Below are 25694 nucleotides of genomic sequence, written 5' to 3'. Positions count from 1 at the left end.
GAGTTAATTGGTGGACTTCTTTTTTTGGAAAAAACTAATAGGGACTTATTCACCCGCAAAAAAATCTTTTTTAATTCGAATTTCAACATTTTTTTAAATTTGAAATTCGACCCTTGATAAATCTGCCCCTATATGTAGGCAGCAGGACCACGTATAGCCCCGCTACACATAATCTACTTTTTTGGGCAGGACGTTACACTTCAACATACACCGAAGGTTTAACACAAGCAAATAAATTCGGATTTGTCCTGAAAATTAATTTTATTCTCCCTCCCCTGTAATCATAAAATTATCACAGAGAGAGAGAGAGAGAGAGAGAGAGAGAGAGAGAGAGAGAGAGAGAGAGAGAGAGAGAGAGAGAGAGAGAGAGAGAGAGAGAGAGAGAATGAGCCTGCCCCTCCCCCTTCTGCTATTTGCAGCCTGGGTCTCCGGTTTGCAGACAAGGAGGAGTTCATTATAATGTTAAATTATTTTGGTTTTTTTTTTAAATCAGGGGACTAGTAACAATTCAACTCTTTGTAACATATATACTTACCATGATACTCACCATCTCTCATGGTTTCTCTATAGTCTTAGGGACAGATTTATCAAGGGTATTAGGGACAGAATTTCAAATTTAAAAACCGTCAAAATTCAAATTAAAAAAGATCAGCCAAAATACATTTTAAAAAAGATTTTTTTTTGCGGCTGAATAGTCCATTGTCATTCAAATTCGAATTAGCGAATTTGATTCGCAAGTTTTTTTTGTTTTTTTTTTTAAAAAAAGGGGGACTAGTAAAAATTCAACTCTTTGTAACTATATTAAAATTTATTAAATTTATTTTAAAAAAAGAAAAATCTAAGTTTTTTTTGCGGGTCAATAGTCCAAAGCGAAGTAATATTGCATTCGATCGAATTCGAATTGAAGTTTTTTCCAAAAAAAAAAAAAAATTTTTTTAAAGTCCACCAATTGACTCCAAATAGGTTGTAGGAGGTCCTCCATAGGCTAAAACAGCAATTCGGCAGATTTTAGATGGCGAATGGTCGAAGTCAAAGTTTTAAAGAGACAGTACATGAATTTCATCGAAATGAATTTTTGAATTGTCGAATTTTTTTCAAATTTGAATTGAATTTGGACTATTCCCTAGTTTGAATTTGAATTTTCACTTCGACCTTTGATAAATCTGCCCCTTGGTATTGCATCTGGACAGTAACAGCACCTGTCGTGAGCCCAGGTGAGGAGCTAACATAGTTTAGTAACACATGGGGCAGAAAAGCTGCTATTGCCCAGAGGAAACAAGTGAACCAGCGGTGTAACTAGGGTTGCCACCCGGCCGGTTTTTTACCAGCCTAGCCGGTAAAACACCTGCTGGGGCCGGTATTACAAATTTACCGGCAATGTATCTGCCTGTATATTTGTACTACTCCTAACAAAAGCCCTCGGCCTGCCCCAAATACACTTCAAATTTACCTTTCTGCTGTCTTCTGTCCAATCGTTTGTTCTGGTCCCGCCCCTTTACGGCACTTTCTACGTCACGGCCCGCCCCTTTGTTCCCGCCCCCACCACCAGCCGGTGGAAATTTTATTAAAAGGTGGCAACCCTAGGTGTAACTAAAGGGGAAGCAGACCCTGCGGCTGCAGAGGGGCCCAGGAGGTATAGGGGGCCCCATGAGGCCCTAATTAATAAACAATTTCCACATATATTGGTAAAAAAGCCTCTGGATATGCTGGGGACCCTAAAACTAATTCGCTGTGGGCCCAGTAACACCACTGATCTATATTTGTAACATGTAAAGGTAAGTAAATAGAGGGGCAGCATTTGGGCCATCCTTACTATCAGCTGCCCACAGCATTCCAAAGACAAGAAGGTTCTGGTTCTGATACAAGTTCAAGCAGCAGAACCGTGAACCAGGAATAATATAAGACATTCATTTCGTTCCCATAGACTTCCCAGCAGTTTTGCCCCACTAAAGGCAAACACTGACACACTGTTATAATCTCCATAATAATAATAATAAAGTGAAAATCTAAGGCTACAATAAACCTCAGAATGAATTCTGCCCAGGACAGAGGATTTAGGTTCTGTTGTACATGAACCCTATGACTTGTTATTTTTCCTACCAAAATCCGAGCTCCCCGTTGGGCTGAAGGTTCACAGAAAAGCAAATAGCTGATGCGTTAACCATAAACATGAGTAGTGCTTACACTCATCCGCCTCCCTGGGCTCAGCAATAAGTCGTCTGTGTGTGACGGATCATTAACCACATAATTCTGACCCGGCTTTATCTAGAAATAACTAACAGCTAAAGAGAAATGCAAATAAAGCCGGTATCTCTATGAACATTCCACTGATGAGAAGAACAGAGACAGAGACACACAGGGAGATTCAGGGAGATTAGTCTCTCCTCTTCTTTGGGCGACTAATCTCCCCGCCGGCTAGAATCGAAATCGCCGGCAGGATGGCACTTTTGAGTGCTTTGTTTTACGAAGTCGCGATTTAGATTCTAGCCGACGGGAAGGCAGATTGGGGACATTAGTCGCCCGAAGAACAGGCGTTTTGTCGCCGGACGATTAAATCCCCCCGAATCTCCGCGTGTCTCTGCCCTAACGGAGAGATGAGAATCAGGAAATCAAATAAATCAAAAGAACCCCAATAATTATTCCCACGCTCCCCCTGGAGATTCAGATACATTTCACACATATTATTGATCAGTAGAGAGAAACAATCAGAAGTCAGAGGAAACACGGTTATCTGCCAATCAGCGGCAGATAAGGGGTTAAGGGGTTAAGCGTGGCCCCAAATCTATGAGGATAGGAGAGGGGGTACAGAGGCACAAGAAGAGACTGAATGGAATGGGGGTGGGTATACTAAGCTGCGAGAACTATGACTTATAACTAGTGGGTGAAGTAAATGTGACTAAATGGACGCTGCTTTACATTTGTTATACTCCAGGTATGGGACCTGTTATCCAGAATGCTCAGGACCTGGGGTTTTCCAGATAACAGATCTTTCCATAATGTGGATCTTCATTCCTTAAGTCTACTAGAAAATCATATCAACATTAAATAAACCCAATAGGCTGATTTTTACTTTTTATAAGGATTAATTGTACAGGTATGAGACCTGTTATCCAGAATGCTCAGGACGTGGGGTTTTCCGGATAACAGATCTTTCCATAATTTGGATCTTCATACCTTAAGTCTACTAGAAAATCATATAAATATTAAATAAACCCAATAGGCTGGTTTTGCCTCCAATTAGGATTAATTATAACTTAGTTGGGATTAAGTACAAGCGACTGTTTTATTATTAATTTATTAAAAATTTGGATTATTGGCTAAAATGGAGTCTATGGGAGACAGGCCTTCCGTAATTCGGAGCTTTCTGGATAACGGGTTTCCGGATAATGGATCCCATACCTGTTCTAAAGCCTGTCTAACAAGCGGTTAAGACTCACTTATCACCAGGGCCAGCAGCTAAGACTGTACAGTCATTGGTAAGATAGTGAACTAGCTGTGCAGTTAACCCTTTAGATCACTGCTTGATGTTTTGGGGGTTGGGGTGAGACGGGGGTCTAGGGGTAAAGTGAGGGAGCAGCCACAGGACAGAGTGCAGAATTACTAAGGAGTAAATGGCACCGTGATTGGTGGAGGGCGCAGACAGACTAGTGGCCACCCTGTTTTACCTGTGTCGTGGCCCCTGCCATGCCGGTCTGCCTCGAGCCATTGGTACAAAACTATATGACAAACGAAAAAAGGACAAATGAACAATGAATGGAAAAGGACACACACATGGTTAGTGGCATGGACATGATATACACAGACACACTGTAGCACAGCCCTATTTATATTTATATATATTGTATATAGAACTACATGGTCCCATTGTCTCACTGACTGAGGATGATGGGAAAACCCAGTCACACCCGCAACACTAAGAGTATGCTGATAATAAAAGGTCTCGTTACGTTAAAGGGTCACAATACCTTAACATTATTCTCATTTGTGCTTAATACAGTTATTGAATTTTCTAAATGTATGGGATCTCTCTGTACAGACTATGAGCAAACTTAGGGTCTGTTCCTGCTGAATTGTGCTTAGTACAGGGAATACCTATACTGCCATAGTTTTATGGGATCTCTTTGTACAGACTATCAGCAAACTTAGGGGACTGTTCCTGCTGAATTGTGCTTAGTACAGGGAATACCTATGCTGCCATAGTTTTATGGGATCTCTCTGTACAGACTATCAGCAAACTTAGGGGACTGTTCCTGCTGAATTGTGCTTAGTACAGGGAATACCTATACTACCATAGTTTTATGGGATCTCTTTGTACAGACTATCAGCAAACTTAGGGGACTGTTCCTGCTGAATTGTGCTTAGTACAGGGAATACCTATGCTGCCATAGTTTTATGGGATCTCTCTGTACAGACTATGAGCAATCTTAGGGGACTGTTCCTGCTGAATTGTGCTTAGTACAGGGAATACCTATGCTGCCATAGTTTTATGGGATCTCTCTGTACAGACTATGAGAAAACTTAGGTTCCTATAATATAAACATGTAAAACAGGTCACAGACAAGCAGACAGCTTGGTCAATTCAATTGTAACGCGGGGTCAATCACTGGGACAGAAGAGGAGGCGGCAGCTGCTATTTTCACAATGAAAACCGGCAGTTTCAATAGAGACAGCTGCACATTGAGGACTGAGAGTGATGCTCATTATATCTGCCCCTTTCTCGAACAATCTCTGGAGGAATAAAAAGCAATTTTTTTTTGGATTTTATATATATATATATATATATATATATATATATATATATATATATATATATATATATATATATATATATATATATATATATATATATATATATATATATATATATATATATATATATATATATATATATATATAAATAATCCAAAATGCAATAAGGTCCGAACTCTCAGGACTTCTTAAAAGGAAAATAATTTTTATTGTAGAAGTTACAGACTGACGTTTTGGTCTGGTATAGATATATATATAGGGATATATATTAAATATACACTTTCCCACCCATTATATACACATATATATATATATACACACACACACACACACACACACACACATATATATATATATATATATATATATATATATATATATATATATATATATATATATATATATATATATATATATATATATATATATATATATATATATATATATATATATATATTCAAAAGAAGACCAGCAACACCGGGATTTCTCATAAAAAATCAATATATTGCACATGTACACTTTAATAGATTGATTTTTTATGAGAAATCCCGGTGTTGCTGGTCTTTTTTTGAATATACTGTTGAGCACCTGGGGCTCAGATTGAAGCGGAGTACTGCCCATAGGAATACCATATATATATATATATATATATATATATATATTTAGGGAAGGACTGTGATTTTACCTTCACTGATTCAGTTATAGTATGTGGCGCAGAATGATGGGTAGATACAGACAGCGTAATGGGTTAATGAGTGAAAATGGGAGGAGTGAGTCACACCTGAGATACACGCCCCCAGGCACATTCTGCTGTGCCCCCACCAATCCTGACACCACCAATCCTGACACAGAACTACGAGTGACTCATAATACTCAAACCTCTCTATTACCTGGGTACCTGCACCTCTATTATTACTTATAAATGAATCTTGGTAGATATAATAAGATATAAAAGTAAAGGGGCACCAAAAAGAGCACTCAGCACAGAAGCCCCCCAGCACTGACCCAGGCAGACACCCCCCCACCAGTGACAGGTGCACCCCTGTCCCCCAATACCCCACATCCCCACCAGGAATTTGTTGGCTCCCCATAAAAGAGCTGTCAGCTTCAGCCTGTGATTACAATTCAGGAGGAGGTGGGTGATATGTGGGTTCCTGATGACTCAAGTCACTGAGAGAAGCCAGAATAATACAAATGTCTGTTACTGATGAGCAGCAATTACCTCCCTACACCCCAATCAGCATCTGCGCCCCTCTGCTGCCTCTGAGAAAATCAGATACTTAACCAGGGGGAAACATTTGGTATTTTAAAGGGGTGCTACATGTGCAAGGGGGGGAGGGGCAGCAAAAGTCCCACTTTCCCACTAATCCCAGTGGCCTTAATGCAGATGTGGCCACCCCGCTGGCACTCATGTGCCTTACTCCATTGGCAACAGTGTGTTCCATCCTTCCTATTTGTTTTTCTCACCCGCTGTGACGCCTCCACTGTTACCCCAAAGTAAAATCTTGCGCAAGTCCATTTTCTGGAACCCGTACACGACCCATACCCGCAACCTGCGACCCCCGTTCTTACTCGCTTGGACCCGCTAACCGACCCACAAGTACCTTATACGCAACCCGGACCCACTGACCATCAAGAATCAGTTACTGACATCATCGGAAGTAGGCGTGATCAGAAAAAAGGAGTAAAAATCGCTATTAAGAAGACCTGCGGCCCGACCCGCAAAACCGCCGACCCGCGTCTATACCCGCACCCGGAACCTCTAACCGCAACCTGCAGGGTAGCACAGGTTCTTGCGGGTAACCCGCGGGTACCCGACCCGCTGCAGGACTCTACCCAAAAGTATCACTTCTGATCATGTGCCCAAAAATGAAACAGTTCAGCTCTGCGCCTGTGTATCATCAGACAAAGCCTTTATTAGCACCCTATAGGCTGAAGGATAAATCAGGGTCCCCCTGGGCTCCTGACAAGGTTACAGACACCTAAAAACATCCATATCAGCCATTCCGAACGGGTGCCAAGAATATCTAGGGCTGCAAATAACTGTTTAACCAAATCTCACCCCGAATGACCTTCAGGCCGGGCTCCCAGAAGACACAAGGAGAACATAATGGCACCCACCCAAATCTCAGTCTATACGGCCTTCAAACTGGGGCTCCCTGAGGGGAGACAGCATTAGTGTTTGGGGGAGCTGTGCAGTGATGTCACAGTTACACGGTTTATAATATCGAGGATATTGAATACAACCTCGACTTCGGCATCCCATATACACATGTATATACATTTATATCAGCAACTGGGAGACGTCACCCTTATTCACGTGGTGCAGGAGAGAGGATGGACTCTGGAGCCTGAACACAAAACAAAAAAACACCCCCACTCTGTGGTTCATGTGTGTGAAGCCAAACGCTCCCATTAACCCTAAAGGCTAAAGGAATCACAGATGAATAATGACACAGACGTCAACATTTTGTTCTCAGCTCACAGATCCAGTTCTGTCCCTCCGTTAGCCCAAAGCAGTGATCCAACAGGCCCAGGATGCAGAAAAAGGCTTCTTATTGGATAGCCAAACCTCTTATTAAAACTGTGTTTAGTTTCCCTTTAAAACAGCTTTTTGCACTTGTGTTCTACCCTCTCTGGCTGCACACAGCTCTGTATAAGAGCACCAACTAAAAATTAGGGATGCACCGAATCCAGGATTTTGGTTCGGGATTCGGCCTTTTTCAGCAGGATTCGGGCGAATCCTTGTGCCTGGCCGAACCAAATCCTAATTTGCATATGTAAATTAGGGGCGGGTAGGGAAATCACGCGACTTTTCTCCACTCTTACCTTTCCTGCCCATAATTTGCATATGTAAATTAAGATTCAGATTCGGTTCAGTAATTCGGCCAAATCTTTCACTAAGGATTCAGGGATTAGGCCGAATCCAAAATAGTGGATTCAGTGCACCCCTACTAAAAATACAACTCAGGAAGGGTTGCCCGTTTACCCCTTTAACACCCACCTCAAATAAAAACCTCCCGTTATACAGTCCTGCCCGCAGTGTGCACCCCCAGCTAATGTTCTGTTATGATCCGATCGGCGCTGGAGTCGGCAAACCGATTTTACTCCCTCTTCTGCCACAGGTGGGAAAATGTCTATTGAATACAATAAAAAAAGGTGCTGGAACTGGGGTTACAGAGTCCACTTGCTGCCCCCCAAAGAATACTGGAACAATTGGGTCAGCACTCACCCAAACCACAAGCCCAATAGACAGGTGCACGTGCAAGGTTGTCCACTCCAACTGGCTAGATAATTTAATAACGAAATCACAGCACCATCCATATGGTGTATAATCTTAAAAAGCCTTTATTGGGGTTCTGGCTTGGATCTCGAACAATCTAGTTTGTTCGAGATCCAAGCCAGAAACCCAATAAAGGCTTTTTAAGATTATACACCATTTGGATGGTGCTGTGATTTCGTTATTGAATTGCCCTCCAAAGAAAACCATAAACTGAATTTTTGGGAAAGGGGAGAACGTTCGTGGGCCCCCCGTGTATGTGTGAGACAGGTGGGGGGCATAATTGGAGAACAGAGCCGCGCTGCTGAAAAGTGTCAAACTCTCCAGATATGGACATAAATTTAATCCTCCGGCGCTTCGAGAAGCTGCGGAATAAATCAAGCAATCACCACATACATAAAGTAGGGCATTAAAGGGCAGCTAAAGCTGTAAGGCAAACGTGGGGTAGCTTCCAATGACCGCCCTCTAAACTCCTTGTGAAATTCTACGGGTTCACAGCATCTTCCTGAGTCTGACAGAGCATTAAATCATATAAAACAGTCATTTCTAGCCATTTTGAGGCTTTAGTTCCCCTTTAATGAGCAAACAGAACAGTGAGGAATTGGAGTCATTGCAGGAATCCGATGATGGACAAATGCGGCCGGTGACCTTGCACTGAAAGAATTCATTATCTCTACTGGAATTTCAGAAGCTCTTACTCTGTCTGATATATATATATATATATTTATTAAACAAAAAGGTCCAGACAACTTATATAATGTGTCATGTATGGACTAAATCACAGACTGGGATTGCAATCCACTCCATTTTGCTTTGAGCTATATATATATATATATACATATATATCTTCCCTGCGCCAGATGCTCATATACATGTGCTGCATCTGGCCATGTCCTAGGTCATTAAAGATGAGCTTTTTATTGAAGTACAAATAAGAACACAAATCAGAAACGGGAAACGTTTAATTTTCGGTGGAGCAATCCCTAATGTTAGGGATGCCTGGCTCGGCCGAATCCTTCTGCCCGGCCGAACCTGCATATGCAAATTAGGAGCGGGGAGGTAAACCGCGTGACTTTTTGTCACAAAACAAGGAAGTTAAAAATGGTTTCCCCTTCCCACCTCTAATTTGCATATGCAAATTAGGATTCGGATCGGTATTCGGCCAAATCTTTCGCAAAGGATTTGGGGGTTCGGCCGAATCCAAAATAGTGGATTCGGTTCATCCCTATAATATGTATTAATGAATATGCAGGAAACGCCATACTGCTTGGCTCTAGTGCCATTAGGAGCTTCTCAAAGCTGCGGGAGAGGAGGTTTAAAGGGATACCGTCATGGGATTAACATCAGTTAATAGCGCTGCTCCAGCAGAATTCTGCACTGAAATCCATTTCTCAAACAAATGTTTTTATGTTTAATTTTGAAATCGGACATGGGGCTAGACATATTGTCAGTTTCCCAGCTGCCCCCAGTCATGTGCTCTGATAAACTTCAGTCACTCTTTACTGCTGTACTGCAAGTTGGAGTGACATCATCCCCCTCCCTTTCCCCCCAGCAGCCTAACAACAGAACAATGGGAAGGTAACCAGATAACAGCTCCCTAACACAAGATAACAGCTGCCTGGTAGATCTAAGAACAACACTCAATAGTAAAATCCAGGTCCCACTGAGACACATTCAGTTACATTGAGTAGGAGAAACAACAGGCTGCCAGAAAGCAGTTCCATCCTAAAGTGCTGGCTCTTTCTGAAATCACATGACCAGGCAAAATGAGCTGAGATGCACCTACACACCAATATTACAACTAAATACAATTGCTGCTTCAGGAATGACATTTTATATTGTACAGTGAATTATTTGCAGTGTAAACAGTGTCATTTAGAAATAAAAACAACACCATAAAAATCATGACAGAATCCCTTTAAGTGAGTATAAGCACCCCCATATGTGCCATTCCAATAAATCACAGGCCCAGGGCTTACAAACATTTATCCATTGCAGAATCCATAATGGGCCAGTAGAAGGACTACAAGCAGCGGATCTATAAGGAGATTTAGCCTAATGAGTTGCAGTGGGGCCGGACGGCAAAGGAGAAACGATTAATAATGATCCGACCGGCCGCAGGACCCAATGATTTGCAGCACATTAAAGCGACACGGCCGCACATTTGTCTCTTGCCCAGTCATTGGGAAGGAGGCCACAAGCTGAAGAGATGGCAGCAAGTTCCCTGGCAAAGTGCCCAACAGCAGATTTTAGATGAGAGAAGATTTCTGCCAAAGCCAACGGAAGTGAAATGACCAAGGTAGGGTGCTGGTCTCTAGCCCATCTAGCCACAAGAGCTACTCCAAGGAATTCCCAGCAATTACCACCTATTACCGGCCCTTTAAGCTCCACCAGCTTCTTAATCAATATCCACAATGTCTATTGATGTCAAAGAAGAATGATATCATGGAATGAGCCTACAGCATTTATATTATATTGATATTTATACATATGGGAGGAGGAGGTGCCATATTGATTCCCTTAGACAGTACAGTATGAGGGTATAGCTTATTGTGTGCCCAGAACATTCCTTCTCTGTATATTTGTATTTATACATATGGGAGGAGGAGGTGCCATATTGATTCCCTTAGACAGTACAGTATGAGGGTATAGCTTATTGTGTGCCCAGAACATTCCTTCTCTTTATATTTGTATTTATACATATGGGAGGAGGAGGTGCCATATTGATTCCCTTAGACAGTACAGTATGAGGGTATAGCTTATTGTGTGCCCAGAACATTCCTTCTCTGTATATTTGTATTTATACATATGGGAGGAGGTGCCATATTGATTCCCTTAGACAGTACAGTATGAGGGTATAGCTTATTGTGTGCCCAGAACATTCCTTCTCTGTATATTTGTATTTATACATATGGGAGGAGGTGCCATATTGATTCCCTTAGACAGTACAGTATGAGGGTATAGCTTATTGTGTGCCCAGAACATTCCTTCTCTTTATATTTGTATTTATACATATGGGAGGAGGAGGTGCCATATTGATTCCCTTAGACAGTACAGTATGAGGGTATAGCTTATTGTGTGCCCAGAACATTCCTTCTCTGTATATTTGTATTTATACATATGGGAGGAGGTGCCATATTGATTCCCTTAGACAGTACAGTATGAGGGTATAGCTTATTGTGTGCCCAGAACATTCCTTCTCTGTATATTTGTATTTATACATATGGGAGGAGGTGCCATATTGATTCCCTTAGACAGTACAGTATGAGGGTATAGCTTATTGTGTGCCCAGAACATTCCTTCTCTGTATATTTGTATTTATACATATGGGAGGAAGGAGGTGCCATATTGATTCCCTTAGACAGTACAGTATGAGGGTATAGCTTATTGTGTGCCCAGAACATTCCTTCTCTGTATATTTGTATTTATACATATGGGAGGAGGGAGGTGCCATATTGATTCCCTTAGACAGTACAGTATGAGGGTATAGCTTATTGTGTGCCCAGGGCATTGACTCACCTAAATTAAACCACCGTATATTTTTACCCAGGGGCATCTCAAATACAGAGTGGAACCCAAGTGCCACCACATAGAGGGGCCAATAAGTAACAATACATGGCTAAAGCAGAAAGTGCTTCTGATTGAGGGCTGAGCTCTCCCGTTGGGTGGCGTGGGCGAGACGTGGCGCTCCTGTAACATGGCACAACCGACAGAGCGTTGGGCTATAATGTGGGCAAGGGACTCGCAGCTGCTGGTGTTGATATAAACAGTGTGACAAGCTGCCGCTGCTCTAACAGGGATAATGAGAGGCGTCGATGAATGGCGCCTTCTGCTTGAAGGACACGCAACGATTTATATTGGAAAATAGAGAGAAACATATTCTGACACCCCTGATGGGACTGGCACCCGCTGAGACTTACCCAAGAGGACCAGGCGGGTATATTCATCTGCCCGTTGTCTTATTGTATTACACAAGGCCTGTTTGGGATTCTCATTTTGAAGCTTTATCTCTTACCAAATGATCCTCTCTGAGGCAGTCAAATTAAACCCTAATGAGCAGTGGTTAACCAACACCCCCCCCGGCTGTTACAGAAAGTATAATTAGAAGGAAGATTAAGGGGAAGTGAGAAACGTAACAGACACGTGTTGGTTTCACATCATATCCGTGATCCCAGCTATGGCACCAACACCTGGCACACATAGAAACTCAGTGGGACTTCATTTAATAAGGTGGGCGATAACGTGGGTGCAGGAGGGTAACGAGGTCACAGTGATGCAGAGATTGAGGGTAAATAAAGTGAAGTTTTTAGTGATGGAACCAAGGAGACGTCTAGATCGTCTAAACAGTAACAAGTCTATGAAGGAAGAACATCTATAGGGAACGTCTTGCAGGTTATCAAGCCAAGCATTGGTAGATGCCGGGGCAGAAGGCTTTTTGGAGCGGACTACAACAACAAAGGGCTGCAGGTTGAGAAAACAATCGTATTGAGTATTACTGTTGCCATCTTGCCCTACTTCCTCCCAGTATTCCCACTGAATGCTGCCCCCTAAAGAGATCTCCATCCACCCTCCTCCCAATCACTGCTCATTCAATGGTTGCTTGACCTTCTCCATTCCAACCAATAAATAGTGCCGGCAGGTCTAATATTCCGAGAGGCATAACTCATTCAGACTCATGAGCATGCACGCCAATGCAGAATGGTCCAACCATGGGTCACAGGTTTTACAGAGGCAGCGGTTGTGTTTCTCTGGCTTCCCAACTGGAAGTCACACGCAATCTATTAGCACAGAATGGATAATTTAAGGGCAATGTGAGATGCAATTATATAAAGGAAAGTACCCTGCATGAATGGAGAATAGAATGTTGGGCAACAACACAACCTCCAAGCTCGAGATGCCCTTGGCACCCAATGGAGGACAGACAACCTTCTACAGGGAAGGCGCACTGCATGAATAGAGAGTAGAATGTTGGGCAACAACAAAACCTTCAAACTCTTGAGATGTCCTCAGCACTGAATGGTGGACTGAGAACCTTCTAAAGGGAAAGCGCATTCAATGAATGGAGTGTAGAATGTTGGGCGACAACACAACCTCCAAGCTCTTGAGATGCCCTCAGCAACCAGTGAAGGACTGAGAACCTTCTACAGGGAAAGCGCCCTGCATGAATGGAGAGTAGAATGTTGGGCAACAACACAACCTCCAAGCTCTTAAGATGCCCTCAGCAACCAATGGAGGACTGAGAACCTTCTACAGGGAATGCGCATTACATGAATGGAGAGTAGAATGTGGGGCGACAACATAACCTCCAAGCTCTTGAGATGCCCTCAGCAACCAATGGAGGACTGAGAACCTTTTACAGGGAAAGCACCCTGCATTAATGGAGAGTAGAAAGTTGGGCAACAACACAACCTCCAAGCTCTTGAGATGTCCTCAGCACTGAATGGTGGACTGAGAACCTTCTACAGGGAAAGCGCATTACATGAATGGAGAGTAGAATGTTGGGCGACAACATAACCTCCAAGCTCTTGAGATGCCCTCAGCACCCAATGGAGGACGGAGAACCTACTACAGGCTGTTCCCATTCTCTTTCGTGTTCCTTTTCTATATTTTTTTGGGCAAATCCTGTGAGAACCCATACATCCGCACTGCACCTGCCTGTGACCCCCCGTCTCCTTCTCCCATGTGAAAGTCAAACAGATTTCAGCTGCGGCGGAGCCTCCCCATTGCTCAGATAAATGGCCCTAGTTATTATAATTAGCACATCCAGCATTTTTGCACTGACAGAAATCTGGCTCCCGCAATCCCCAGGGACGGCTGCAGCCACGAGAAAGTTGCTCAAAATGCGTCGGCTGATGCTGTTCCTGTGTTTCCAGCTGGGAGAAGGAATTTCTTCAGGCCGCTGCTGGATTTATCCTTCTCCTGTTCAACTCAGCAGGAGTGGAGCGGCTCATTGTAAGGGGTGTTAAATGAAAATGCAACTCTGCAGTGGCCCTTTAAATCTCTCATTCATTGTGAGCGCTGACAGGCAGAGAGAGCACTAATCCCTCTGAACAACCTTGTTGCGGTTCCATTGCCCCCGGGCAGTTTCTGCTGCCTTTCTCTGAAGGCTTAAAGGCTGATTGTTCCTGACAATTCCAGGGAAGGTTCCTGCCAGGGAGCGGGATGAGCTGAATCCATTTGTCCCCAGGGCACATGGCAGGGTATGAGGATCCAAATGTGTCTTTTCTTGCCTTATAGAGTCAAACGAAAGACAAAGTAACACAGGAATGCAACATTGTATCACATTGTAGGCATTTATTACATGCCCTGCTCTAGGTAGGATTTAGCAAGCACGACCAGATCCTGTTCCACAGAGCTTGCAATCTAAGAGGGGGGTTTAAGTGACTTAACTCCACAGCAATTGCCCGTAGCACAATGAAAAATGTGACAACAGCAACAATGTGCCCTTTAATTGACTTTCTCCATTATTTTACTTATTAAGGTTAAATCTCACATTATAATGTTCCCATTCCAGGGACCACTGGCGTGTCTGTACATATCTGCAGCTCCATGCGACTGTGACTGCACTCACTGTGGGAACCGGCAGTCGCGGGCAAGCTGATACGTGCCCATCTGTAGCCACCAGTCAGGCCAATGAGCAAGTTGGGAGCTGTAGGGATGGACTTTCAGTGCAAAACCCCCTTCATTCCTTCTCTGTATATTTGTAGGGAGGTGCCATATTGATTCCCTTAAAAAGAACAGTATGAGGGTATAGCTTATTGTGTGCCCAGAACATTCCTTCTCTGTATATTTGTATTTATACATATGGGAGGAGGTGCCATATTGATTCCCTTAGACAGTACAGTATGAGGGTATAGCTTATTGTGTGCCCAGAACATTCCTTCTCTGTATATTTGTATTTATACATATGGGAGGAGGTGCCATATTGATTCCCTTAGACCAGTGATCCCCAAACAGTAGCTTGTGAGCAACATGTTGCTCTCCAACCCCTTGGATGTTGCTCCCTGTGGCCTCAAAGCAGGAGCTTATTTTTGAATTTCTGGGTTGGGAGCAAGTTTTGGTTGCATAAAAACTAGGTGCACTGCCAAACAGCTTTAATGTAGGTTGACAATTCACATAGGGGCTACTAAATGGCCAATCACAGCACTTATTTGGCACCCGAGGAACATTTTTCATGCTTGTGTTGCTCCCCAACTCCTTTTACTTCTGAATGTTGCTCACGGGTTCAAAAGGTTGGGGATCCCTGCCTTAGACAGTACAGTATGAGGGTATAGCTTATTGTGTGCCCAGAACATTCCTTCTCTGTATATTTGTATTTATACATATGGGAGGAGGAGGTGCCATATTGATTCCCTTAGACCAGTGATCCCCAACCAGTAGCTCGTGAGCAACATGTTGCTCTCCAACCCCTTGGATGTTGCTCTCAGTGACCTTAAAGCAGGTGCTTATTTTTCAATTCCTGGCTTGGAAGTTAGTTTTGGTTGTATAAAAACCAGATGTACTGCCAAACAGACCCTCCTGTAGGCTGTCAGTCCACATAGGGGCTACCAATAGCCAATCACAGCCCTTATTTGGCATCACCCAGGAACATTTTTGTGCTTGTGTTGCTCCCCAACTCTTTTAAATCTGAATGTTGCTCACGGGTGAAAAAGGTTGGGGACCCCTGCCTTAGACAGTACAGTATGAGGGTATAGCTTATTGTGTGCCCAGAACATTCCTTCTCTGTATATTTGTATTTATACATATGGGAGGAGGTGCCATATTGATTCCCTTAGACAGTACAGTATGAGGGTATAGCTTATTGTGTGCCCAGAACATTCCTTCTCTGTATATTTGTATTTATACATATGGGAGGAGGTGCCATATTGATTCCCTTAGACCAGTGATCCCCAAACAGTAGCTTGTGAGCAACATGTTGCTCTCCAACCCCTTGGATGTTGCTCCCTGTGGCCTCAAAGCAGGAGCTTATTTTTGAATTTCTGGGTTGGGAGCAAGTTTTGGTTGCATAAAAACTAGGTGCACTGCCAAACAGCTTTAATGTAGGTTGACAATTCACATAGGGGCTACTAAATGGCCAATCACAGCACTTATTTGGCACCCGAGGAACATTTTTCATGCTTGTGTTGCTCCCCAACTCCTTTTACTTCTGAATGTTGCTCACGGGTTCAAAAGGTTGGGGATCCCTGCCTTAGACAGTACAGTATGAGGGTATAGCTTATTGTGTGCCCAGAACATTCCTTCTCTGTATATTTGTATTTATACATATGGGAGGAGGAGGTGCCATATTGATTCCCTTAGACAGTACAGTATGAGGGTATAGCTTATTGTGTGCCCAGAACATTCCTTCTCTGTATATTTGTATTTATACATATGGGAGGAGGAGGTGCCATATTGATTCCCTTAGACAGTACAGTATGAGGGTATAGATTATTGTGTGCCCAGAACATTCCTTCTCTGTATATTTGTATTTATACATATGGGAGGAGGTGCCATATTGATTCCCTTAGACAGTACAGTATGAGGGTATAGCTTATTGTGTGCCCAGAACATTCCTTCTCTGTATATTTGTATTTATACATATGGGAGAGGGAGGTGCCATATTGATTCCCTTAGACAGTACAGTATGAAGGTATAGTTTATTGTGTGCCCAGAACATTCCTTCTCTGTATATTTGTATTTATACATATGGGAGAAGGGGGCTGCCATATTGATTCCCTTAGACAGTACAGTATGAGGGTATAGCTTATTGTGTGCCCAGAACATTCCTTCTCTGTATATTTGTATTTATATCTATATACATATATTATATATTAGAACATGGACATAATGAACAACAGGCAGAGGAAATATAAATGACTTAATTGGATGACCTGCTTGGCAAGGGAAACATCCGATTGGCTACAAAGTTAATGATCGATGAGAAATACAACAGAATGGACAGGTCACATGAGGCCGATGTTTTATTCTAAGTCATTATTGGCCAGCTCTGACGAAACAAGTCCCCTAATGAGCAATAAAGACAATGAAGAAATCCCCTCAGCCAATAAAACACAGAATATCACTTTACTGCCAGACAAACACCAGACAGAAGACAATGGCCCCTATCAGGCCCCGGCTCAGTGTTTCAATCCCAAGTTAAATAGATGGAACGAGTTGTTACACATCGGTAACCTTTACATTTACTCTGCAAATAATGATGAGAGGGACACTGATAAAACTGCAACTTTTAGTGGTTTTGCTGGTTCTGCCTTATCTGTCCCAAACAAAGTAATGGTTTCAGTAGATGAAAAACAATTTCAACTGCATTTCAGATCAAAAGTGAGTCTCTGCCAAGGCACCAGGTGCATTTAAACCAAGGCTCCTCCCCCCGCTGTGCGACTATAACAAGAAGCCGTCGGTGCCCAACCGCCAGCACATAACGCACTGATTAAAAACAAAACAGCAAATAAAGTTCTCTCTGCTAAACCCAATAAATCCCACAGCCAGCGAGAGTGAAAGGGAATGATTCTGATTCAGGATACAGATGGCAAATGGCAGGGACCGTAGGATTAAGTCTCGGGGGCAGAAATTTCGGCTCCGCTGTCCATCAACATCAGGCGTCTAATAGTGAAGCGCTGACCCACGCAAACCCATTATCCTTCTTTATAAGGATATATATCTGCTCAGTAACAAACCCGGTGACGCCACTTGCAAAGCAACCGCTGAAAAGGCTCATTTACATATAATTAATTATTCATACAGCTGCATCTGTATCAGTAATGAGATCATTGCGACTCTCCTGCGAATCAGAACAACAACTGCCAACACCCCCCAGTATCCTTAGCCAACTGTCACCCAAACTCCATCTGATCCGTGCTCTGTTATAAAGTTAGCTAGAATCTCAGCTGCCATAAAGCAGGACAGGACTGCTGCTTCGAATGGGGATCAGATAGGATCTGTGCAGCCACTGGGACAGAATGTTCTGTTATACAGATAGCTAGAATCTCAGCTGCCATAAAGCAGGACAGGACTGCTGCTTACAATGGGGATCAGATAGGATCTGTGCAGCCACTGGGACAGAATGTTCTGTTATACAGATAGCTAGAATCTCAGCTGCCATAAAGCAGGACAGGACTGCTGCTTACAATGGGGATCAGATAGGATCTGTGCAGCCACTGGGACAGAATGTTCTGTTATACAGATAGCTAGAATCTCAGCTGCCATAAAGCAGGACAGGACTGCTGCTTACAATGGGGCTTTAGTAAATTGCACCACTGTAAGGATTAGGAATTTACAAGCAAAGCCATTGGGGAATTATTGGCAGATAAATCAGTCTGGGATGGTCTATAAAGTCAAGGACCCTGTGTTTTTGGAGGGAGGGAGGTGGGTGGGTAACACAGAAGAGGAGAGATCGCCAGGCCAGACAGGGTATCATAGCAATGCAAGAATGTTGCCAATTAAAGGGACAGTAACATGCACAACAATGTGTTTGAGCGGTGTGTATTTTTCACATACATTTAGGATTTTGGGGCCCTGCTGAACAAAACTCTAACACACACCCTGTCCATAAATACTCCTCTTTTAAAGGGTAAAACCCATATAAATGTTTGTTATACTTAAACTTGGGAGCTGTCGAGGGCATCTGATTATACACCAGCTTTATGCAGTGTGGAAGGTGCCACTGTAAACTGTACACTTTGCACCCAATCACCCTTACACTCATTAGCATATTTAGTGTACAAGTGCTCTTGGTACTGTAGCTGCCAGAAGGAATGTTCTGGGCACACAATAAGCTATACCCTCATACTGTACTGTCTAAGGGAATCAATATGGCACCTCCTCCTCCCATATGTATAAATACAAATATACAGAGAAGGAATGTTCTGGGCACACAATAAGCTATACCCTCATACTGTACTGTCTAAGGGAATCAATATGGCACCTCCTCCTCCCATATGTATAAATACAAATATACAGAGAAGGAATGTTCTGGGCACACAATAAGCTATACCCTCATACTGTACTGTCTAAGGGAATCAATATGGCACCTCCTCCTCCCATATGTATAAATACAAATATACAGAGAAGGAATGTTCTGGGCACATAATAAGCTATACCCTCATACTGTACTGTCTAAGGGAATCAATATGGCACCTCCTCCCATATGTATAAATACAAATATACAGAGAAGGAATGTTCTGGGCACACAATAAGCTATACCCTCATACTGTACTGTCTAAGGGAATCAATATGGCACCTCCCTCCTCCCATATGTATAAATACAAATATACAGAGAAGGAATGTTCTGGGCACACAATAAGCTATACCCTCATACTGTACTGTCTAAGGGAATCAATATGGCACCTCCTCCTCCCATATGTATAAATACAAATATACAGAGAAGGAATGTTCTGGGCACACAATAAGCTATACCCTCATACTGTACTGTCTAAGGGAATCAATATGGCACCTCCCTCCTCCCATATGTATAAATACAAATATACAGAGAAGGAATGTTCTGGGCACATAATAAGCTATACCCTCATACTGTACTGTCTAAGGGAATCAATATGGCACCTCCTCCTCCCATATGTATAAATACAAATATACAGAGAAGGAATGTTCTGGGCACACAATAAGCTATACCCTCATACTGTACTGTCTAAGGGAATCAATATGGCACCTCCCTCCTCCCATATGTATAAATACAAATATACAGAGAAGGAATGTTCTGGGCACACAATAAGCTATACCCTCATACTGTACTGTCTAAGGGAATCAATATGGCAGCTCCCATCCACAGCAGATATTAATCGAGGCTTGTGTTTAGTAAGTGACACACTAATGACCGGCCAGGCGCTCAGCTCACGTTTCAGGTATGAGAAAAGCAAAGTACAAAGGTGGTTCCTGCGAGTGCCGGAGCCGTGACGCAGCAACACAGAATTCTCATCGGAACTGGAGAATAAAAGGAACTTGCTGATCAAAAACGTGGGATTAAAAGGCAATTATGTTCATTGTATTCTCTCTACTGTTCCTGCCCAATCAGACAGCGGCGTTTCTTTTATCATCATTAGTACCACTGGCACTTTAACTAGTTCTGGCAGATACAGCCCAACAAGTATCACAGAGTATTATTATTACTATTACTATTATTATTATTAATAAACGGACGTCTGTACTGAAATTCTAGCCCCCAGCAGCAGTAAGTGGTACTTGGGTGTCACACACACATATATTATGGGATACAAACAAATGGCTGAGCCCAGTCAAACTCCAACCACAATAAAGACAGGGGGGGGTGGGGGGCGCTGAATACCATCACAAGTGCCTTGTAAACCCATTCTTTGGGGGGGATGGGGGGGCGGATGAATAGAAGTGATTGGTCTGCACATTTAAATAACATTGCACCAACAGCATCATCCCCCCCCCCCCATATACTAATGCAAACTTGCCTGGCCTATTGAGACAGCAACACATTAGGCCTCCGTGTGCAACAACTGTTCTCATGTCGCTGCTACAAGGTCCCGCGTGAAACCTCCATAGCAGCCCCGGCTGTGAGCTCATCAGCAGTCAAATTATTCCAGCCATGGCTTTATTATGGAGCTGCGTGTGGATACAGCATGGGGGGAGGGTGCTGGGAGTTGAAGGGAACCCAGAACAGCATCCTAGGCCCAAACCCACGCAGGAGGCGCCCCTTATATGGATAACTGCTATACTCATCAGTTCTAGCACCTTATTATTATATAAGAACCACTATATCCATCAGCTGCAGCTCATTATTATTATTATTATATAGGAACCACTATATCCGTCAGCTGCAGCTCCCTATTATTATTATATAGGAGCCACTATATCCATCAGCTGCAGCTCCTTATTATTATATAGGAACCACTATATCCAGCAGCACCTTATTATTATTATTATTATTATTATAATATAGGAACCACTATATCCGTCAGCTGCAGCACCTTATTATTATTATATAGGAACCACTATATCCAGCAGCACCTTATTATTATATAGGAGCCACTATATCTATCAGCTGCAGCACCTTATTATTATTATTATTATATAGGAACCACTATATCCGTCAGCTGCAGCACCTTATTATTATTATATAGGAACCACTATATCCAGCAGCACCTTATTATTATTATATAGGAGCCACTATATCCGTCAGCTGCAGCACCTTATTATTATTATTATTATTATATAGGAACCACTATATCCTGCAGCACCTTATTATTATTATATAGGAACCACTATATCCGTCAGCTGCAGCACCTTATTATTATTATATAGGAACCACTAAACCCAGCAGCACCTTATTATTATTATTATATAGGAGCCACTATATCCATCAGCTGCAGCACCTTATTATTATTATAATTATTATTATATAGGAACCACTATATCTGTTAGCTGCAGCACCTTATTATTATATAGGAACCACTATATCTGTTAGCTGCAGCACCTTATTATTATATAGGAACCACTATATCCATCAGATGCAGCACCTTATTATTATTATTATTATATAGGAGCCACTATATCCGTCAGCTGCAGCACTTTATTATTATTATATAAGAACCACTATATCTATCAGCTGCAGCACCTTACTATTATTATTATATAGGAACCACTATATGCCAGCTGCAGCTCCTTATTATTATTATTATATAGGAGCCACTATATCCATCATCTACAGCACCGTATTATAATTACCGGTACATAGGAACCACTATATCCGTCAGCTGCAGCACCTTATTATTATAATATAAGAACCACTATATCCATCTACAGTTCCTTATTATTATTATATAGGAACCACTATATCCGTCAGCTACAGAACCGTTTTATTATTATTATTTAGGGACCACTATATCCATCAGCTACAGCACCTTATTATTATTATTATATAGGAACCATTATATCCATCAGCTGCAGCACCTTATAGTTACACAGGAACTTTGAGATCCTTCAGCTTTAGAACCTTACAAAAGACAAACTGACAGCTGGAAGTTATGCCTGGCAACCCAGATTTGTGCCCACACCCACAGACTGCCCAACTGGCAGATAGGCACCTATGATACATTACCAGTGTATAGTTTGTTTCAGTGTTATAGTTATACCCACCTCCTGCACCAATAAGCAAACACCAGGGCGCTGTTACTAGAATCACATTCTGGGGTGAGACCTAGTACCCCCCCATAGAGTAGGCAGTTTTATGTCCCGAGTCACGATTTTACCTCCTTCTGTGACATCACCACAGACGTATTTCATTCATCTGGTTTTGTGGCCTTGAACGGGAGTTGAAATAATCATATTAACCCTTCCTTGGGAAATTCTAGTCATTTGCCCACAAATTGCTGCAACATATTGACTGTGTTTTGTGCTGGAACTGAACCCCCTCAACTCTGCACCCTCAATCTGACACCCCCAACTGCACCACCTGGCACAGATACTCACGCCCCATTGGGTCCTTTATTAATTCACCCCCAGACTGGCACAACAACATTCCAGCCCAGCACCCCAATAAATCCAAAACCAGCCTTTGTGTTGACACTTAGAGGCGGCAAATGCACCCTGGAATTGTGCAGCTGGTAAAGAAATAAAAGCATCGGCCCAGCCTGGCATCCCAATGGCAATAAGGACAAAGGGCAACACAGCAATGCCCAACAGTATTAGGGTCTTACTTCCCTCCTGCCTGGCAGCCAATCAGACTGATGCCCCTAGAAGCAGCGCTACTGAGTGTTAGAGATAGGGGCACATTCTCAGCCCCAGGGACATTAACACGGGTGTCCAGTATAATGGGGAAATTGTAATTAATATGGGGCAAGGATTAAAGGGCACCCAGTGGTATTTAGTGGCAGGAATATGGGGCATTAGTTGGGCCAGGGCCAGGACAAGGGGTCCCATGTATTTGTGGCAGGAATAAGGGGCCCCATGTATTTGTAGGAAGAATAAGGGGCCCCGTGTATTTGTAGCAGGAATAAGGGGCCCCATGTGTGAGATGTAAGCTGCAGCGCTAAAAATAAAGGGGGCGACCCCCGGCGACCCTTACCCGCCAGTTCATCCGGTTCGAGGCCACTGTCCGCGTCCGTCCCGCAGATAACGAAGTAATGAGCCAGGCGGCAGGGGGGTCCGGCGGTGCCCGAGGAGCCGCTCATTGTGTCGGTAGCGCGGGAGCAGTTGGGCCCCTGAGTGTCCGTCACTAGCGCTGATCCTCCGGTGTCTCCATGTCGGGCCCCTCTGGCTGTCACAGCAGCTCCCGCTACACAAACCGGTCTCCTCTCTGATCCCAGCGCGTCCCCGACACTCCAGAGCGCGCACTCACTCCAGCCCCGCCCACCGCACCGTGCGCTTATCTTCTGGCTCCGCCCCTTCTCTGCGCTGCGGCTTAACCACTTCCCTGCCACTGCGGAGCCCGAAACCACTGCGCTGCCCGGGAATTCCTAACGATTGCGCTGATTTATTGCCATTAATATACAGTGGGCTCCATACAGACTGTGCTTGGGACGTGAACTACACAGCTTGCACTCTATATGCTCCACTCTTCCCAGGGGCTAATACTGAGCCTGGGTCTCTCTGTTGTGTGAAACTCTAACACCAGCCCTGGTTCCTGGGGATCCGGATATATAGGGGCCCCTGACTGTGCTCTGCTACTATAGGAAACTCCTCTAAGCAATTTCTATCTACTGTACGTCCCACTGCATCACTAGACACCCTAGTAGCCGCCATACTAGCCGCCCTACTAGCCATTCAACTAGCCACCCTACTAGCCGCCCTACTAGCCATCCAACTAACCGCCCTACTAGCCACCCTACTAGCCATCCAACTAACTGCCCTACTAGCCACTCTACTAGCCGCCCTACTAGCCACCCTACTAGCCATCCAACTAGCCACCCTACTAGCCACCCGACTAGCCACCCTACTAGCCGCCCTACTAGCCGCCCTACTAGCCATCCAACTAGCCGCCCTACTAGCCATCCAACTAGCCGCCCTACTAGCCACCCTACTAGCAATCCAACTAGTCGCCCTACTAGCCATCCTACTAGCCACCCTACTAGCCACTAGGTTATGGGATTCCCTACCAAGAGAGGGGGAATGAGTGATTCATTGGTGGGGAGGAAAGGAGATCTCACCATCAGCATAGGAAAGGGGTTCTTTAAAAAAATTAAGAAAATTTTTTAGAGAAAATCCTTCCCATTGTTCCCTGGATACAAAGTGACAGGAGTCATCAGGTAAATACAAGTGACAGAGAGAAGAACATTTCTAAGGAGATTATTGCCCCTACCACCACCACTAAAAGGAGATCATTTGATACTGCTGAACTGCACATCTCTGCTAATAGTCTTGTCTTGGCTTCTGTCTATGCGGCGCTACATGACTGCCCTCTACTGGCAGAAGTGTAAACTGCAGGCCGACGCAATACCAAGAATTTATTCACTGATCTATAAAGCCACCGCTCATTTTAGTTGTCCTCTTTGGTTACCAGGGATAGTGACCATAGCAACCGTGCAGTAGAATTAATAGGTCTCTCCGCCTTGAAGTGAGCTGTTCTGAAACGACTTGCAGTTGGTCTTTGTTATTTTTAAACGTCCTTTGAATAATAGGAAAGAAAATGTTGCCACTAACTCCTCGCACTCCCCCATTATCCACTCACATTTTGTTCCTCTTCATCCCCAATTAATCTATGTACCCCCCCATTTGTTGGTTCATTTTACCATGTGAACCCCCAATTTCAGCCGGGTCTGGAGATGTGGAAAGTCCATAAAGACCAGGGCAAGAATAAAGGTGTAAAGAGCTGATGGTAAAACCCAGCCCCACCCCCACATGCACCCCCTGTATAAAAACTTCTCATCTCTTTAAAGGGGTTGTTCCCCTTTAAATTAACTGTTAGTATGATGTAGAGAGGGATATTCTGACACAATTTGCATTTGGTTTTCATTTTTTATTATATGAGGTTTTTGAGTTATTTAGCTTTTTATTCAGCAGCTTTCCAATTTGCAATTTCAGAACTCTGGTTGCTAAGAACAAAATTCCCCTAGCAACCAGGCACTGATTTGAATAAGAGACTGGAATATGAATAGGAGAGGCCTGAATAGAAAGATGAGGAATAAAAAGTAGCAATACATTTGTAGCCTTACAGAGAGGTTATTTTTTAGATGGGGTCAGTGACCCCCATTTGAAAGCTGGAAAGAGTCAGAAGAAAAAGGCAAATAATTAAAAAACTATAAAAAAAAAAAGAATAATGGAGACCAATAGTAAAGCTGCTTGGAATTGGCCATTCTATTACCTACTAAAAGTTACCTGAAAGGTGAACCGCCCCTTTAATATTTATGTAGATTTAACTCATTGCACCCCAAAACACACTTTGTCCAATCACATTAACTCTTTATCTGATGATAAGAAATTGGTTTTCCTGCCCCCCATCATCTTATCCCCCCCATGAGCAACTCCCTGACTCTGCAACTCACTGACTCTGCAACTCCAAATCTTGCTCCTCCCGCCCCTCTTCTATTATTTAGCCCACCCCCCCCTCTCCACTGCTGCAGAACATCTTGCTGCAACTTAGTTCGCCTCCATCTTGGAATCTGAACTACTCCCTCGTTGCTATGATCAGCGGCCATAGCAACAGATGCTGTAAATAACTGTTGCATCAAGAGGTTGCTGCTGCCTTGGT

The 25694-nt window shown here is 43.3% G+C and overlaps 1 protein-coding gene across 4 annotated transcripts in view; it reads right to left on the bottom strand.

Annotated features, from left to right (window-relative positions):
- LOC108710730 (DENN domain-containing protein 5B) overlaps nt 1-23359 on the bottom strand; it is a 65634-nt gene extending 42275 nt beyond the window's left edge. The window contains exons 1-2 of one of the 4 annotated variants that reach the window (XM_041585857.1): nt 23073-23359; nt 3666-3716 (exon numbers count right to left, since the gene is read on the bottom strand). In XM_041585857.1, coding sequence (XP_041441791.1) covers nt 3666-3716; nt 23073-23178 — 157 coding nt within the window. In that variant the 5' untranslated portion in view covers nt 23179-23359. The remainder of the gene's footprint in view (nt 1-3665; nt 3717-23072) is intronic. The other 3 variants (XM_018251889.2, XM_041585858.1, XM_018251888.2) reach the window with 3 other exon arrangements.
- Nucleotides 23360-25694: the final 2335 nt, after the last annotated feature.

Source organism: Xenopus laevis, chromosome 3L (assembly GCF_017654675.1).
Source record: "Xenopus laevis strain J_2021 chromosome 3L, Xenopus_laevis_v10.1, whole genome shotgun sequence".
Lineage (NCBI taxonomy): Eukaryota > Metazoa > Chordata > Amphibia > Anura > Pipidae > Xenopus > Xenopus laevis.
Note: the sequence above shows the minus strand (reverse complement) of the source record. Positions and strands in the feature narration are given on the sequence as shown.